This window comes from Condylura cristata, unplaced genomic scaffold, assembly GCF_000260355.1.
Source record: "Condylura cristata isolate star-nosed mole 26May11 unplaced genomic scaffold, ConCri1.0 scaffold00003, whole genome shotgun sequence".
NCBI classification, from domain to species: Eukaryota; Metazoa; Chordata; class Mammalia; order Eulipotyphla; family Talpidae; genus Condylura; species Condylura cristata.
The window spans coordinates 30,018,779-30,033,974 of NW_004567104.1; the positions used below are offsets into that span (position 1 = coordinate 30,018,779).

The 15,196-nt window shown below is 48.0% G+C and overlaps 1 protein-coding gene across 1 annotated transcript in view; it reads left to right on the forward strand.

Annotated features, from left to right (window-relative positions):
• Nucleotides 1-13,443: 13,443 nt before the first annotated feature.
• Nucleotides 13,444-15,196, forward strand: part of MUC4 (mucin 4, cell surface associated) — a 42,898-nt gene continuing 41,145 nt past the window's right edge. The window contains 1 exon segment of the mRNA XM_012730424.1: nt 13,444-13,460. Within this exon segment, the coding sequence (XP_012585878.1) occupies nt 13,444-13,460 (17 nt within the window).

Genomic DNA, 15,196 nt, shown 5'->3' on the forward strand with positions numbered 1-15,196 from the left:
CACCATGTGGGGATCGAACTCATGCAGAAGTGGCTTTAGCTTCTTAGTGCAGTGCTTTAACCCGCTGCGCCACCAGGGAGGGCCCGATACAGAATAATTTTTAATGAATGTGCTATATTCTGTTACACAAATACTCACAAGAACTTTAAAAAATTCAAGTGGCTTCTAGCTTTTGATATGTGTATATTTTTTTATATCTGACCTGTGGCTTCCTTCAGGTAAGTTCCTAGAAGTGAATATTGAAGAGTAGAAGTAGGATCTTAAGATGTGTTAGTAAATTATCTTCTAGAAAAGTACCAATTTATAATCTCAAAAGCAGATGACTATCCATTTTGAAATACTAATCCATCCTGGGTAATTTCATTTATTTTGATTTTTTATTTTAGAGTGTGATTTTTTTTTAAAGATTTACTTATTTATGCACACAGAACTGGGGTACAGGCCAGAGGTACAGGGACGGTGAGAGGCTTCACCAGAGGCAGAGTGGGGAGCAGAACAGTGCTGGTGGAGAGACTGCCCTGATATAGACAGCTTCTCTTTGGGAGGGGCCCCCTCCTTGTGAGCCCAGGTTTGTTGGCTTTGAATAGAATCTGAGAGGCCCTGAGATTCCCCAGTGAGCTTCACCTCCATCTCCATGTCCTTGTCCTCACCTGGGCGCAGGCATCCTGGCTTTGGTGCCCCAGGATCTTGATTTCATGGCTGTGTCAATTGCTGCACCAGCCCCTTCTACCTGTCCCCTCTTGGGTCTCGTCTTGACATGACTCCCTTGCATTCCTACCTCCATCCGTTCCCACTCACCTTCCGGCTCTCACTCCCCTCCATGAACTCAAACTCCTCCCAGACACAGCCCTCAGCAATGCAAGATGTTGCTCCTCACAGAGCCAGCCCTGATGGCTGGGTTTGTCCCTCAGGCACTTCTCTGCCCATTTTCTTCCTTCCTTTCTGGATGCCCGTCTCTCCTGGTAGGCATTCTGGATTCAACCAGATTCCGCAGGACCGCACACACCTTTGAGGGAATTCTCATGAGTCAGCTGCTGTCTCATGGTGCCACTCAGGTCGCAGGTCGGAGGCAGGAAGCTGCGATCACCCTGAGGAAAGGGCTCAGTTGCTCGCTATTTACTGCCCTACCGCTCCTTCCTCAGGGCTGCACGCCAGGCCTGCCTCGGGGAGTCACTGTTACCCGGTGTCGCCGGGACTCTGGCACAGCCCCCATTCTGCCCGAGTCTGGCTCAGAGGGCTGCGTGGACAGAACCACACAGCTGCTGGGCTCTCTTCCTCAAGCTCCATATTCATGGAGAATCACCAGCTCTACTTCATTCACTTCTTTCACACAAGCCTAAATCCACATCCCCTCACACGGGTCTGAGGCTAAGGATTTCAGACCTCTCTCTTCCAAATGTGTCGTTTCTTCTCTTGTTGAGTGACTATACTTTAGGAGTTGAGAGGGTGGGAGAAGTCTTTTTTTTTTTTAAAGATTTATTTATTTATTCATACAGAACTGGGGTATAGGTCAGAGTGGTGGAAGGTGAGAGGCTTCACCAAAGACAGAGTGGGGAGCAGAACAGACAGATCCACGAAGTACACTGCTGAGGGGAGCAGCGGGTGGGTCAGGAGAGGTCTGCCGCACCATGTGGGACACTGCCCTGGCCAGGGATTGAACTGGTGCTATAGTGGCTGTGATAGCTTCATAATGTGGTGCTTTATGAGCTACCGGGGAGGGCTAGAAATCATTGTTTTTTAAATACATTGGTCATTTATACAGAAACACAGACACAGATATAGATAAAAACCCAAATGAGTTTTGGGTTTGCTTCTCATTACTGGAGAGAAGGAATGCACCAGGAACTAAAAAGCCAGAGTTTGGATTTCATATTCTTAGTACTTTCAGCAAAGCGTGTGAGCCTTAATCTGATGGCAATGGGTGGGGGTGGGCTGGGCCTGCCCCACAGGCAAGGTCCACCCAAATTCAGAGCTTTGCAGGTACAGGTCTATCGTGGGGCAGAGAAGGTGATGACCTTGGTACAGGGCACGGAGAGAGGCACCACTGAACCCCTAAACCTGCCTGCTCTAAATATGTTCTGCCATCCACCGCATCAAGACAAGACATAAGAGCTTTAATGGAAAGGAACTTTAATACAAGAGTATACAATACAGAAGACAAAGAATATAATTTCTAAATCAAACACCTGAAGGGATGAGTAACTTTGGGTACTTTTACCCCTTGTAGGTAAAAGTCAACCCAAAAGGGATTGGCCCAAAGCAAGGCCTGAAAGCCCATGACAAGCCTAAAGCACCTTCTAGCTGGGACCCATAGAAAAGGATCAGACAAGTCTGGGAGGAAAAGAGCAAAATCAACATTAAGATAAAAGCTGCCATAGTCAACCTCCCCACAGGTCTCTCACCCACATCTGTTTTAACCAGCACAGGTTAAACAGCATGAAGCACGGTTTCTTCATCACATGTTCTCTGCTGCATGTGGCTTCCTTAGGCCTCCTTCTGGCTCTCCATCCTGCTTGCTTCTTCAGATTCCTTCTCTTCTCTGCTCAGCTCCACCCCTCTTCTGAATGGGGCAGGGAACCTGGAACTTCTTTTCCTGGGAACCACCCTTTTACAACCTCATGGTTTCAGAGAGGCCAGGGGTTGAGGGTTTAGCTGCCTAGGTATGGTAAAGGGGATCAGACAGTCATGGGCTCCCCAGACAAGTCTGGAAATCTTTTGAATGCATTTTTAAAAAGCTAGTCTCTCTCACCCGTAAATTAGACTAAATATAGTAATCATATGTAATATATACTGTTGTGTCACATGTCACAACATTTTACTATATAAGGCATTTCATTGTGATAGTGAGACTCTGGAGCCCATATCTGAGCTCCCGACATACAGTAAGTTGCACGGCTTTCCTGGCTCCAAAGTCAGACTCCTGTCAGAATAAATAAAAATCAAAAGCCTTAAGTCAAACATATCACTCAGTACCCATATCTTATTTGCCCTTACAGGTCATGCTCTTTAGTAGGGTTATTCAATATTATTGTTTCTGTCGCAAAACCTAATTCTTTCAAACATGCTCCTCACTCCCCACCTCTAACCCACAGTCCTTGAAGAATTACTGACTTGCAGAATCATTGCATGAATGTGCTGATCTACATGTGATTAACCCCCACTCACCCACTAGTGAAGCTGCCCCTCCTCTGGCTGACAGAGCCCTGGCAGAGAGGTCAGTGTCCGGGGCGCTGGAGTGGGCTGGCTGCCACCCCCAGCCTATCCCCTCCCAGGGCTAGTCACTCAGCAGGAATCACACTGCAACACCATCACTTCCTTCAGCTGGAACAATCTTAGACACCCAGCCTTAGACACGCCATCCAGATGACTTTTGCCTCTCCAGCCCCCTTCTCTGGCGAGAGGCTGCCATGCAGAGACGTGTTTAGCTCCTATGTGCTAGGCTAATGGGCATTATTGTAGCCATTCCCCTTGGAGAGGGGGAGGCGAGGCTTCAGCGAGGGAGCAGCTTGCTGGCTGTGACTCCAAAGCCCTTGCTGTTTGCTGGGAGTCCCCACCCTGCCCTCTTGGGTCCACACCCACCTTCTCCACAAAGAACCAGCTGGTGGCCCAGGACTAGGGCCAGGGCAGCTTATTCTGGACCTGGTAGCTCACAGTGCGAGCACTCTGGGCTCCGGACACTGATTCCCATGAAAGTCAACCTCGTCCTGCAACCATGGGGCACAGGCTCATCGCTCCTCTTCCCCTTGCCTCTTCCTCCAGCTGCGTCTGCCCCTCAGAGCTCCAGGGCTGTGGGTACTGAGGGCTGGGGAGAGAGAACATTCCATGAACACCTGAAGAAGTAATGTCAAGGGGGTAGGCAAGGTGAGAAGTCATTTTTACCAAAAAAAAGAGAGGCTAGAATTGTGTAGGTGAAAGAGAAGTGTAAGTCTAATTCTGCCCCACAATTGGAGAGCGGTGGGTGTTGGGGAGGGAGCGACATGCCCTGTTGTGGAATGCCCAAGGACAGGGTGGAGTTAGTTTATATTTAAATATTGAATATTTTAGAACATACTGTCCTGTTCCACTCCCTATGCCCACCCTATTCTCTTCTTGAGTTCAGAATGAAATCAGGAAGTATGATGTCCTGACGTAGCATGTTCATCTTTATTTATTTATTTATTTATTCATAAAAAACTGGGGTACAGGCCAGAGGTGCAGGGGCAGTGAGAGGATTCACCCAAGACAGAGAGGGTGCAGAACAGGCAAACAACAAAGTGCACTGCTGAGGGGAGCAGTGGGTGAGACAGGAGAGGTCAGCTGAGCAATGTGGGTCACCTCTGGGGCCGGGATAGAACTTGTGGCTGAAGCAGCTGAGGCTAGCTTCGCAGCGCTGTGCTTTTAACTTGTTGTGCCACCAGGGAGGGCCCTGTAGCATGTCCATCTTTAAAAGAGAGTAGCCCTGAATCCCCAGGGAGGGGTGGGGGTAGGTGTGGTTAGTCCCAGCTAAGCCCTGTTTTCCCTGCAGCACTGCTCTGCAGCCCTGAGCAGTAGAGGGTAGTCTCAGCATGGACATAATGAGGCAGGGCTGGGAGCTGGGACTCATCCTAGTGATTCTCTTGGTCATCCAACCTGGATGTGATTCACTGGTGATGAGGGCAGTTGTTTGGGGATTTCTAGGCCAACTAAGTGGGAAGTGGGTCTTCCCTGCAGAGGTTGTCATCTATTGTAACGACCCATATGTTTCCCCTAACCCACCTAACCCAACTTTCTTCAAGGGGATTGTACTGGGTTGGATAAATGCTCCCAGTTCATGTCATCTGGAACCTCAGAATGTGAACATATTTGGATATTGAATCTGCAGATGTGATTAGACTAGATTAAGATGGGCCCTACATACCCCAGGACCAGAACTCTTATAAGTAGAGAGCACAGACACAGACACATGCAGGGAGATCGCCTTGTGACATCCAAGGCAGATTGAGTGAAGTAGCTGAAAGTCAAGGAACACCAAGGACTTCCAGCAACTTCCAGATGTAGAAGAGGTAAGGAAGGATGCTCCTCAGGACCTCTGGAGGAAGCATGGTCCTTCCAACGCCTGGATTGAGGGCTTCTGTCCGTCCCAGCCCTTGCCTGTGGGTTTCAGGACTATTCTCTTAAAGATGGACATGTTACAGGTAGTGAGGAACCATGCTTCCTGATTTCATTCTGAAAAGGTGGCAATAATAACAAGTTTCTGTTGTTTTAAGCCCACCCAGTGTGGTAGGAAGCACCTGCTGAGTCTGTAACCCACCCATCATTTTTAGCTTGCCTGAGTAATTATCTCTTCCTACTTTTGGTTTTTTCCTCTACCATTAGACTGTCAGCATTAGAGATTTACTAGATCCCAAGCAGCCAAGAATATATTTCACACCCTGTAGACTCAGCTATTTCTTGTTCATTAACTTCCTGCTATAGGAGAAGGTAGATCAGAGTCGTCAAGAAAAACACATCAGGCTTGATTTGTCTTAAGGAAGTGAATGTAAATACCAGAGGAGATTTATGCACAAAGATTCTCATCTCCATGTTTTTTGTAACAGGGGAAACTATAAGCAACAGAACATAATTAAGTAAGCTATGGTGGCATCAGCTCAGTGGAATATGATGTAATCTTTAAAAATGTGGGACTGAAGCATTTGTAATAACAGGAAGAAATATTTAAATTTTAAAAAAATCTATAGGGTTAAAGAAGAATTGAAAGGATGATATGATAGATTACAGCTACATATATGAACTACTTGTGGGAAGATGGTAGAAATCTGTCGATGAATTAAAAGATATTTTTCTCATGTGGGGAAACATCCAGGATGTTTCTCTTCTCTCTACTTGGAAGTATTTTCCAAGTCTACTACAATGAGAGGTATTATGTTCCATATTGGCAATAAAACAACAACTTTATTTTAAAAGGCCACTTTGGAGGCCCTCCCTGGTGGCGCAACGGGTTCGAGAGCAGCATTGCAAGCTAGCCGCAGCGGCTTCAGTGTGAGTTCAATCCCCGCCCCGGAAGTGACCCACTTGGCCAGCAGACCTCTCCTGCACCCTCAGCAGTGTACTTTGTCAATCTGCCTGTTCTGCTCCCCACTCTGTCTCGGGTGAGTCCTCTCACCGCCCCTGCACCCCAGCTCTATATGCATAAATAAATAAATCTTTAAAAAAAAAAAAAAAGGTCACTTTGGGCCTGGATTGGGCTCTTTTTTAGAATCCTGGGTGGAGACCTCTGCCAGCGGCCCTGCCGGAGGGGCCAGTGATCTCCAGTCTCCCTCATTTACTTAGTCCACGAAACCCCGCAGACAGAGGGGTTTCGGCTAGGATCGATGGTCCTGAGTGGGGTGCTAGGAAGATCAAAGACAAACTTAATGAGGCCAGGAAAGCAGCAAAGCAGAAGTAGCACTGGAGCGTTGGGTCCGTGGCCGGCAATCCCTGCACCCTTCCTTGATAGAAGGAGGAGTATCGACAGCTTGATCGCGATGGTCTCTTGTAATTCAAAGTTTATGTAGACATTTTTGTTTTCTTTTCTGTGTTTAAAAAGAGAAGCTTAGCAACAGGACATATAGCAAATCTGGGAATGTGGGCCTGGGTTTTGATTTAGTAGTTACCAACCTGGCCTTGGTTTCCTTCTCTTTAGTGTTGAGTGAATGCCTGCATTTACATTCCTGGGCCTCAGTCAGTACTGCTGCCTGTACACCCAGGATGGCCCCTCCTTCAGGGGACCCCACGCCCAGAAGACATTGCCCAAATAGGCGTTATGTCCCCATCTGCCTCAAAGGTAAAATGAGAAGGCAAATGAGCTAATTGGTGTGAAAATACGCTGCACTTTTAGAGAAAGGGGCCAGGAAACCTAATCCTGGGAGAGTGACAGGGGCCTTTGTGTGACCCAAATGCCAGGGCCCCTGCTTTCACCAGGGCCTGGAGCCAAGGCCAGGAGGGGGCTTCCCCTCCATGACCTCACTTCCTCCTTTGCAGTGTCCTCCTCAGCACGCGCTGCTGGGACCTCTGGTGTGGAACACTTTGGTCTTTTTCCTTTTGCAGTGAGAATCTGGTCCTTACCAGCAGCTCACAAGCTTTTCAGGGAATGTGCACTCCTGGCTGAACTGTTGGGCTGGCTGTAGTGGAGAGGAAGCAGGCTCCCACCTCGGACCAGGGCCTGTACTTGTAAAGTGGTCTTCTGGTTTTTTTTTGTTTTGTTTTTTTTAAGGATTTATTTATTTATGGGCCCTCCCTAGTGGCACATTGGGTTAAAGCACAGCACTAAGAAGCTAAAGCCACTTCCGCATGAGTTTGATTCCCGCCTGCCCCGGAGGAGACCACATGCCGTGGCAGACCTCTCCTGACCCGCCCGCTGCTCCCCTCAGCAGTGTACTTCGTCTATCTGCCTGTTCTGCTTCCCCACTCTGTCTCTGGTGAAGCCTCTCACTGCCCCGAGCCTCTGGCCTGTACCCAGCAGCACAAATAAATAAATCTTTAAAAAAAAAAAGATTTATTTATTTATGCTTACAGAACTAGGATACAGGCCAGAGGTGTGGGGGGTGAGAGGACTCACCAGAGACAGAGTGGGGAGCAGAACAGGCAGATGCACTAAAACACACTGCTGAGGGGCCCAACAGGGGCGGGGGGTCAGGAGCAGTCTGCCCTGCCATGTGGGTCAGCTCCCTGGCCGGGGATCCAATTTGCACTGCAGTGGCTTCAGAGAGCTTCATAGTGAGGAGCTTTAACCCACTGTGCCACCAGGGAGAGCCGTGGTCTTCTTTTTTTAAGTGGGCGTCTCAGCCTGGGTCCTTCTAGAAGCAAATGCTCAAATGGTGTGAAGTCAAAAGATTTATTTGGAGAGAAATGCCTGTGAAAGGCAGGGAGAGGAGGCACCAATAGCCAACAGGAGCTGGCAGAGCTGACAATGTCCCTGCTGGCCCAACAGGGGGCCCTGGGGTACAGATTGCTGGTGGAAATAAATAGCTGTGCTACACTACCGGTTTGCTCTGGTGGTGACCCCCAAGAAAAGCTTGAGAGCTGAGGTACACTCTGAAGGATGTAACCCCTGGAGATTGTCAAGTCACACTCTCCTTCTAGCTTATTTTTCAGAAAGAAAAAGAAAAATACCAGATGGTTTTACTCATAGCAGGAGCGTAAGGGACGGGGCGAGGGAAGCAATTGTAATAAAGAAACGATGAAAAACAAGGAACAACTGAGACATTTTACAGGGGTAGAGAGGGGACTGGGATCTGGTGGTGGAAGCTCACGGGGGTTACGACCGAGATGGGAAAAGGCACAAAATGAAGAAGGATGTGAACTAAAAATTAAAAAAAAGAAAAGTAGCTTATCTTTAATCCAGTGCTTTATCTTTCTTTCTTTTTTTTTAAATGAAGCACCACTTTCTAACCTCCTTGTTAATTTTTTTGGCACTGAAGGATGACTCCCCTGAGAGAACCCATCCGCAGAGAACCTTCCCTCCTCTAGAGTCCATTGTGCTCTCCCTTCTTCCTCATTTGCACCCCTGTCCCTCCCCCTCCTCCCCTCCCTGATGCCTCAGCTCTATGGTCAACTTGAAGGCTTGTGTTTGATCTTTTGTCTGGTTTCTCTGCATTCCATATTTAAGTCGGACCCTCTGGGATTTGTCTCTCTCCTTCTGGCTTATTTTGCTTAGCACAGTCCCTTCCAGTAACATCCATGTTGCTGCAAAGGGCGTGAGGTTATCTTTCTTGATCAGTGAGTAGTAGTTATTCTGTCTTAATGGCACATCTCCGTACCCGGATGGGGGAAATGACGTAGTTTCGCATCTAGCAAGCACTCAGTCCACGTTAGTGCCCGTATGCTTTGGAACCGTTTCTGAACTTCCTTGTAAAGTCCAGGTTTTACAACCAAGTTCAAATTCCAGCTTTGTGAACTTCCATGTGATCAGGGGAATAAGTGTTCAGTTTCACTCCATCACCCAACCTGAACCATGACTCAGTGATGACTGCAGTATCTGTGCGTCTCAGTGAGCCTCACTCTCACATGAGATAGGGGGAGTGATATGCACCTCCCAGGGTTAGGGGAACACACGCAGGGTCTGCTGCTCTCCTTACATGGCTTTTATTCAGGACTTATTAAGTCAGACGTAATAAATGTCTGGTTTCCTATCTCCATTGCACTCTGCATATTTCCATTTCAGTTTAAGTGACCAGAATAATTTTATTAGCCTCATGAGGATCTATTAGAGCATAAATTATAAAGGACTCCTGGTGTGTATGTGGGAGGGAGGGTGGTTCTCCCTGGTGGAGCAACAGGTTAAAGCACAGCACCATGAAGCTATCCATAGCCACTGCAGCACAAGTCCAATCCCTGGTCCCAGAGGTGACCCACATGGCACAGCCTACCTCTCCTGTCTCACCTGCTGCTCCCCTCAGCAGTGCATTTCAGTACATCTGCCTGTTCTGCTCCCTACTTTATCTCTGGTGAATCCTCTCACCTTCCTGCTCCTCTACCCCGGTTCTTGTATGTATCAAAATAAATAAATAAATTTTGGGAAGCCCACCAAAAAAAATAAGGCCTCTCACTTTGGGTAGCGTTTACAATCTTGGCTTTGCTATCCAGAATCAGGCTGAGTCTGTTCAAGCCAAGACTTCCTTCTGTGTAAAAAGTTCATAGTGTTGGCCCTCCCTGGTGGCGCAGCGGGTTAAAGCACAGCATTGAGAAGCTAAAGCCACGTCCGCATGAGTTCGATTCCCTCCTGCCCCGGAGTTGACCACATGGCGCAGCAGACCTCTCCTGACCTGCCCACTGCTCCCCTCAGCAGTGTACTTCGTCAGTCAGCCTGTTCTGCTCCCCACTCTGTCTCTGGTGAATCTTCTCACTGCCCCTGAGCCTCTGGTCTGTACCCCAGTTCTGTATGCACAAATAAATAAAAAAAAAAAAAGTTCACAGTGTAAAACTTGCTCCAATGTATATCCCAAGTGAAGACTGAGTTCCCTGTTGCAGTGGACTATCAACTTGAACTTGGCTTCAGATTCCTGCCTCTGTCTACACCAGGTATTCTGTGGCCCTAAGGCCATCTCCACAAGACAACTTCGTGAATCTACTGTTTCCTCCCCCTTGATTGCCCTTTTCTACCACCAGAAGATTCCTTGGAAGGGGAGAAGGAAGGAAAACAGAGGTACCCTGAGCCCCTGCTAAAGAGGCGTTTAACACAGAGACCTAGAAACATGCTAACCCTGGAGAGTGGGCAAGTGGAGAAGGAGCCAGGCTCAAAGGGAAGAACAAAAGGAAAACTGGAGGTGGGCAGGCAAACGATAAATTAGATTTGCACCTACTGATGCCATAACATATAGAGGGGCCACTGGAAAGCCTTGGTACGCAGACGGGCCTGGACCTTCTTTTCCAGACTCCTGCCACCTGGTTTCCTCACTTGTTTCTGTTTCAGGGCAGGATGTCAGGATGAAATGAGGAGCCAATGCTTTTTACAGGTGTCTTAACATCTATGAAGCACTTCTTGTGGATGCATGCACATGTGTCTCACCACTTTTTGGGTAGGTGTTATTTGACAAAGATCCTTTGTTTGATCAAACTTCAGGTCCGCTCCTGAATCTTATTTTAGGTCCATTATGCATTTCCATGTAATGGTTTTACATGGTATGGATTTTTTAAGAGGGCCCATCTCCAGAGCTGATGGTCCTCAGTCTCAGGTTCCTCATCTTACACTGTCCCCCAAGTGACATCTGGCTGGCTTGGCCTATCTTCTGCAAAAAATACTGGCAAGTGGATTTAACCAAAATTTGCTTTATTCCTGATGTTTCCTCTAGTAGTTTTCTACTCCCTGACACCCTCTTGGGCTCTGTTTCCCACACTATATTCAGAATTGAGCCTTTGAATGTAAAAGTCCTGAATAAAATCTGTTTTTTCCACTACTGTCCAGCTCTGGTTTTTCTTTGACATGTTACTCCCACTTTATGGATGAGGGAAACAAGGCTCACAAAGGCCATGACTTGCTTTGGGTGGCAGAGTTGAGATTCAGCTTCAGGTATCTTGATACCCAGTGGAGTCTTGGCCACAACTGCAGCCTCTTGATCACACTCTGCCTCTGGCCTCCTGGCATTGGAAAGTGGTAGTTATTTGTTAGGTCAAGAAGATGTCCGACTGTTAGTTTCACCTAACCCAGATGCTTTTTTTCTCCTCTCTATGTAGGAAATTGTAGGCCAGTGAGTCACTGAACAAACACAGTTCGATAGGTAGAACTCATGAAAAGACCTGACATAGAAAAATGACCCAGAAGGCCAAATTGGGCCTTGGGAGCTATGTGAATTCTCTTCAGTTTCTCCTGACCAGGTGCTATTTGTCTAAGAGCCATCTGAACCTTCATGACTTTCTCACACCCACAGAAGATTGGGATCAAGTCATTCATACAGTGGTGGAGGGACGATGGAGTTGGGGTGTGCTGCTTCTCTGTAATATTGGCATTATTGCTGGAAGATCCAGCCTTGGGTTTCAGTTATTATAATTGGACTCTTAGCTTTCAGAAGGTAAATAGCCAGTAAAGTGGTGGGGCCTTCATGGTCCCCTGAGATGGCACCACAATGTCAGCCAACTCCTTTTCTGTGGGCCAAGCATGCTTAAGCAGGGAATGTAGAATACTGATTCCTCATCCTGGGCTGTTTGGAGTCTGGGAGCCTGAGCAACCACTTTTGGAACCAATCACACCAGACCCCACACTCAGAGAATCAAATCTTGAAGAACCAGAAGCAGGGATTATGCTGCGGTAAAGGGTGGGGAAAGATCTCTGTTGTTTTCCTTCGTAGAGCTATAACAATGACCCTCTCTCGATTGCAGAACCCCACCTAGAAACCCAGACTGGTGTTCCTCTCCCTCCTTGGTTATACTTGTGAGTCCTAAGAAGTCCAGATAAGGTGACCTAGGCCCCATATTTCCAGGGACTGCCCCTACTTTATCCTAGCGTCATAGTTACTTCTACCCTCACTCCACAACCCACCCCAGGATACTCCGCTACTTTCCCAGAATGCCTTGGGTCCTCTGGACCCTGGTTCTTTTCTCCCTTTCCTGGAAAGAAGAAATCTGCCATCTGGTGAAGGTTGGCTCTGGTCTGGCACTGAGCACATGTCCTTAGCCCTTTCCAAAGCCATATAGTATTTCTGAGTTCTACCCTCAGCCTCTCCCCATGTTTTTTAGGCTCTCCTCAATTCTCAGTCTTTTCCTTTATTCATATAATTACAGATTCATCCCCTTGGTCTCTTTATTCTCCATTCTCCCCTGTTGTTTCTTCTGAAATGACCCAGTTACCTCCCACTGCAGCTGGGGACAGCCCTTGCGCAGGAAGGAGAGGGCCCACGTCCCCAGGCAAGAGGGTGGCCCATACATTTCCAGTGCATCCTGATTTCTATTTCCCCACAACCTTCTCTTAACCTTTCTGACTTGGCTCTAGCTAACTGAATGCAGGGCAATGGGTGTAATAGCGTTGGCTTTTTTTTTTTTTTCTGGTGGGGGAAGGGGGCGGAAACTGAGGAAAGAAAATACGGAGAAAGGATGATTGGCATGAGGCCCTGCCCTCTTTTGTCCTCTCCTGCTACTCTGGCCCCTCAGGGAAATACACCTGTTTCAGGCCAGCAGCTGGTGGAGACAGGTTCACCTCTGCTCCTCAAGCCCTGCTTCTGTGCTAAGGAGCTTCTCTAAAGGAGACTGAGGGACTTTCTGGAGCCATGTGGGTTTTCCACAGGGGGAGTGTCCCCTGGGTGCACCTGAGCTGCTTATGTTCCTGCCTCCTTTGGCTAGAAGTCCTAGGTAAGTGACACTGCTTGTGCAGCATTGTGGAGGCAGAAGTGGGGCTGACTTCAGGGAGTGTATCAAGAGCTAGGTCGGCTCTGGTAAATGGACAGAGATGGTATAATACATGGGGGTGAGAATTCTAGAGAGGCAGAGAAGAGGAGACAGCAAGACAAAGAGGGGGAGGAGTGGTGTGAATGGGTGTGGGAAGCAAGGCTTTGTTTTGTGATGAGATAGGACCAGAACTGTTAAAGAGAGAGATTGAAAGAGGAAAATGGGAAAGATGAATGATGGAGATGGAAGAAAAACATTTGAATATGTAAAGTCATTGGAAAAGATAGGTGAGAAACTGATACTGATTTATCAGCAAAATAAAGCAGAGGGAGGAGAAAATCAGAGAAGAGAGGCAGAATTGAAAGGAAGAGAAGAAGCAGACTGGTGTGGAGAAGAAGCAGACTGGTGTGCGATGAGGACAGTGGCTTCTTGCCCATAACACTGGGCTAAAAAACCTCTTCTTATTAATGCCCTCAGGGATACAATCATTGTCCCAATGTTGGCCTAGTCCTCTTCCAACCCCATTTTCCCTCTAAGCACAGAGTTGGGGTGGGGTGGAGAAGGCCAGTTGGAGAAGTTCTCCTGGTCCTCTCCAACCATCTCCCAAGCTGCCTCTCAGATTTTGGGACCATGTTGCATCCTGAAAGGTCAGGAACCAAGTGGAACCAAAGATAAGATAGTCACTGCTCCTTCCCCACCTCAACAGGCCAGGTGGAAGCTTTCACCAAAGGAATGATTTCTGGGGAGTTGGTCAGAGGAACATTTAAGAGACATGAAGCTGTAGAAGTGGAATTTTCTACTTTCATTGAAATATTTTTTTTTTAAAGATTTATTTATTTATACATACAGAACTGGGGTACAGGCCAGAGGCTCAGGGGCGGTGAGAGGCTTCACCAGAGACAGAGTGGGGAGCAGAACAGGCAGATCGACGAAGTACACTGCTGAGGGGAGCAGCGGGCGGGTCAGGAGAGGTCTGCCACACCATGTGGTCACCTCTGGGGCAGGCGGGAATCGAATTCATGCGGAAATGGCTTTTTAGCTTCTCAGTGCAGTGCTTTAACCCGCTGCGCCACCAGGAAGGGCCCTCATTGAAATATTTAAAGTCTTGGCTAAGACCAAATAAAAAAACCACCATCTTTCCAACACTTCTTCGCTCCTCTCCCCTCTGCCATTCCCATTAGACGTAATGGGCTAGATGGAGCCTAGATGGAGACTTTAGGGCCTGCAGTGGCTCCTGCTTAGTGCCTTGTCCTAGGGGTAAATAGAGGAAGGAGAGTCCATGGGTGTTGTGATCAGGACAATGGGGAGAAGAAGGCATGAACTTAAGGACAGTGGGGCCTGTCTTGGCTTTGCTGTTAACTAATCTGGTCCTTGTGACTAGGCCCATTATATACCTCCAGGCCTCATACCCCTATGGGAGTGCAGGGTGGTGAATGGCATGACCTCTGGCTTCCTTGGTTGTTAAGTTTTACCATTCTGTGGTTTAAAGTCAACACAAAAAATACTTGGTACCACCTCCACTCTCAGCTCCATGGCAGAATCGTTAAGCTCAATATGAACCAGAAGGCAGGGTCTGTGGAGAGAGGGGTAGCACCTGGGGTGGGAGTGAACAGGGCAAGCCAAGGTGGACAGGACTGGGGTATGTGCAAATGAAAGAGTGAAGGACCCTGAGGTGGAAGGATATCCCCAAAATGAAGATGCACTGGAGCACTGAGGTCCATGTGTGATTAAAGGGGGCAGAGTGGAGCAGGCCAGGAGGACGCGTGGGACTGGGATGGAAGGTGGCACCACAACCATATGCTTGAGCATCGAGAGAACCATGGAGAGAAACGTAGCGCCATCGAGATGGCAGTGAGCTCTCTACATCTGCCTGAGGAGCATCTGGGGAAATGGGTACTGGTCATCTCCAGTCCCTTGGATCCCTGAAGGGCAGTTGTGGATGACCTGCCCATATTTAAGTATAGGGTCTGTGTCCACACTGGCTGCCAGCAATCTCCCTCAACATGTGTCACTGTGGAGCAGAAGTCAGAGAGAGAAACCCCAGAATTTACAAGAAGGAGCTATGGGGTAAAGCCTTCCCTAAGGGAAAGCCCAGGCTTTCAAGGGTAGAAAGGGAAAAAGAGGGCTGGACAGAAAGTCAGCAGTGCTGGTAGCTTCCTGCAAGAATGACTCAGAAAGCAGCCTGGCAGCCGGGTTGCACCCCTTGCAGTGAAGAAAATAGGTAAAACAAGCCTGGGTCTCCAACACCACCAGGGGCTGAGAGGCTGCTGCTTGTAACCATGGGGGTTACCAAGAAGGTTTAATATATGCAGATTTCTCATATCACATCTGAGCTCTACTTAAGAGTATCTTGGTATACTGAGATCTCAACTGTGCATTTTCT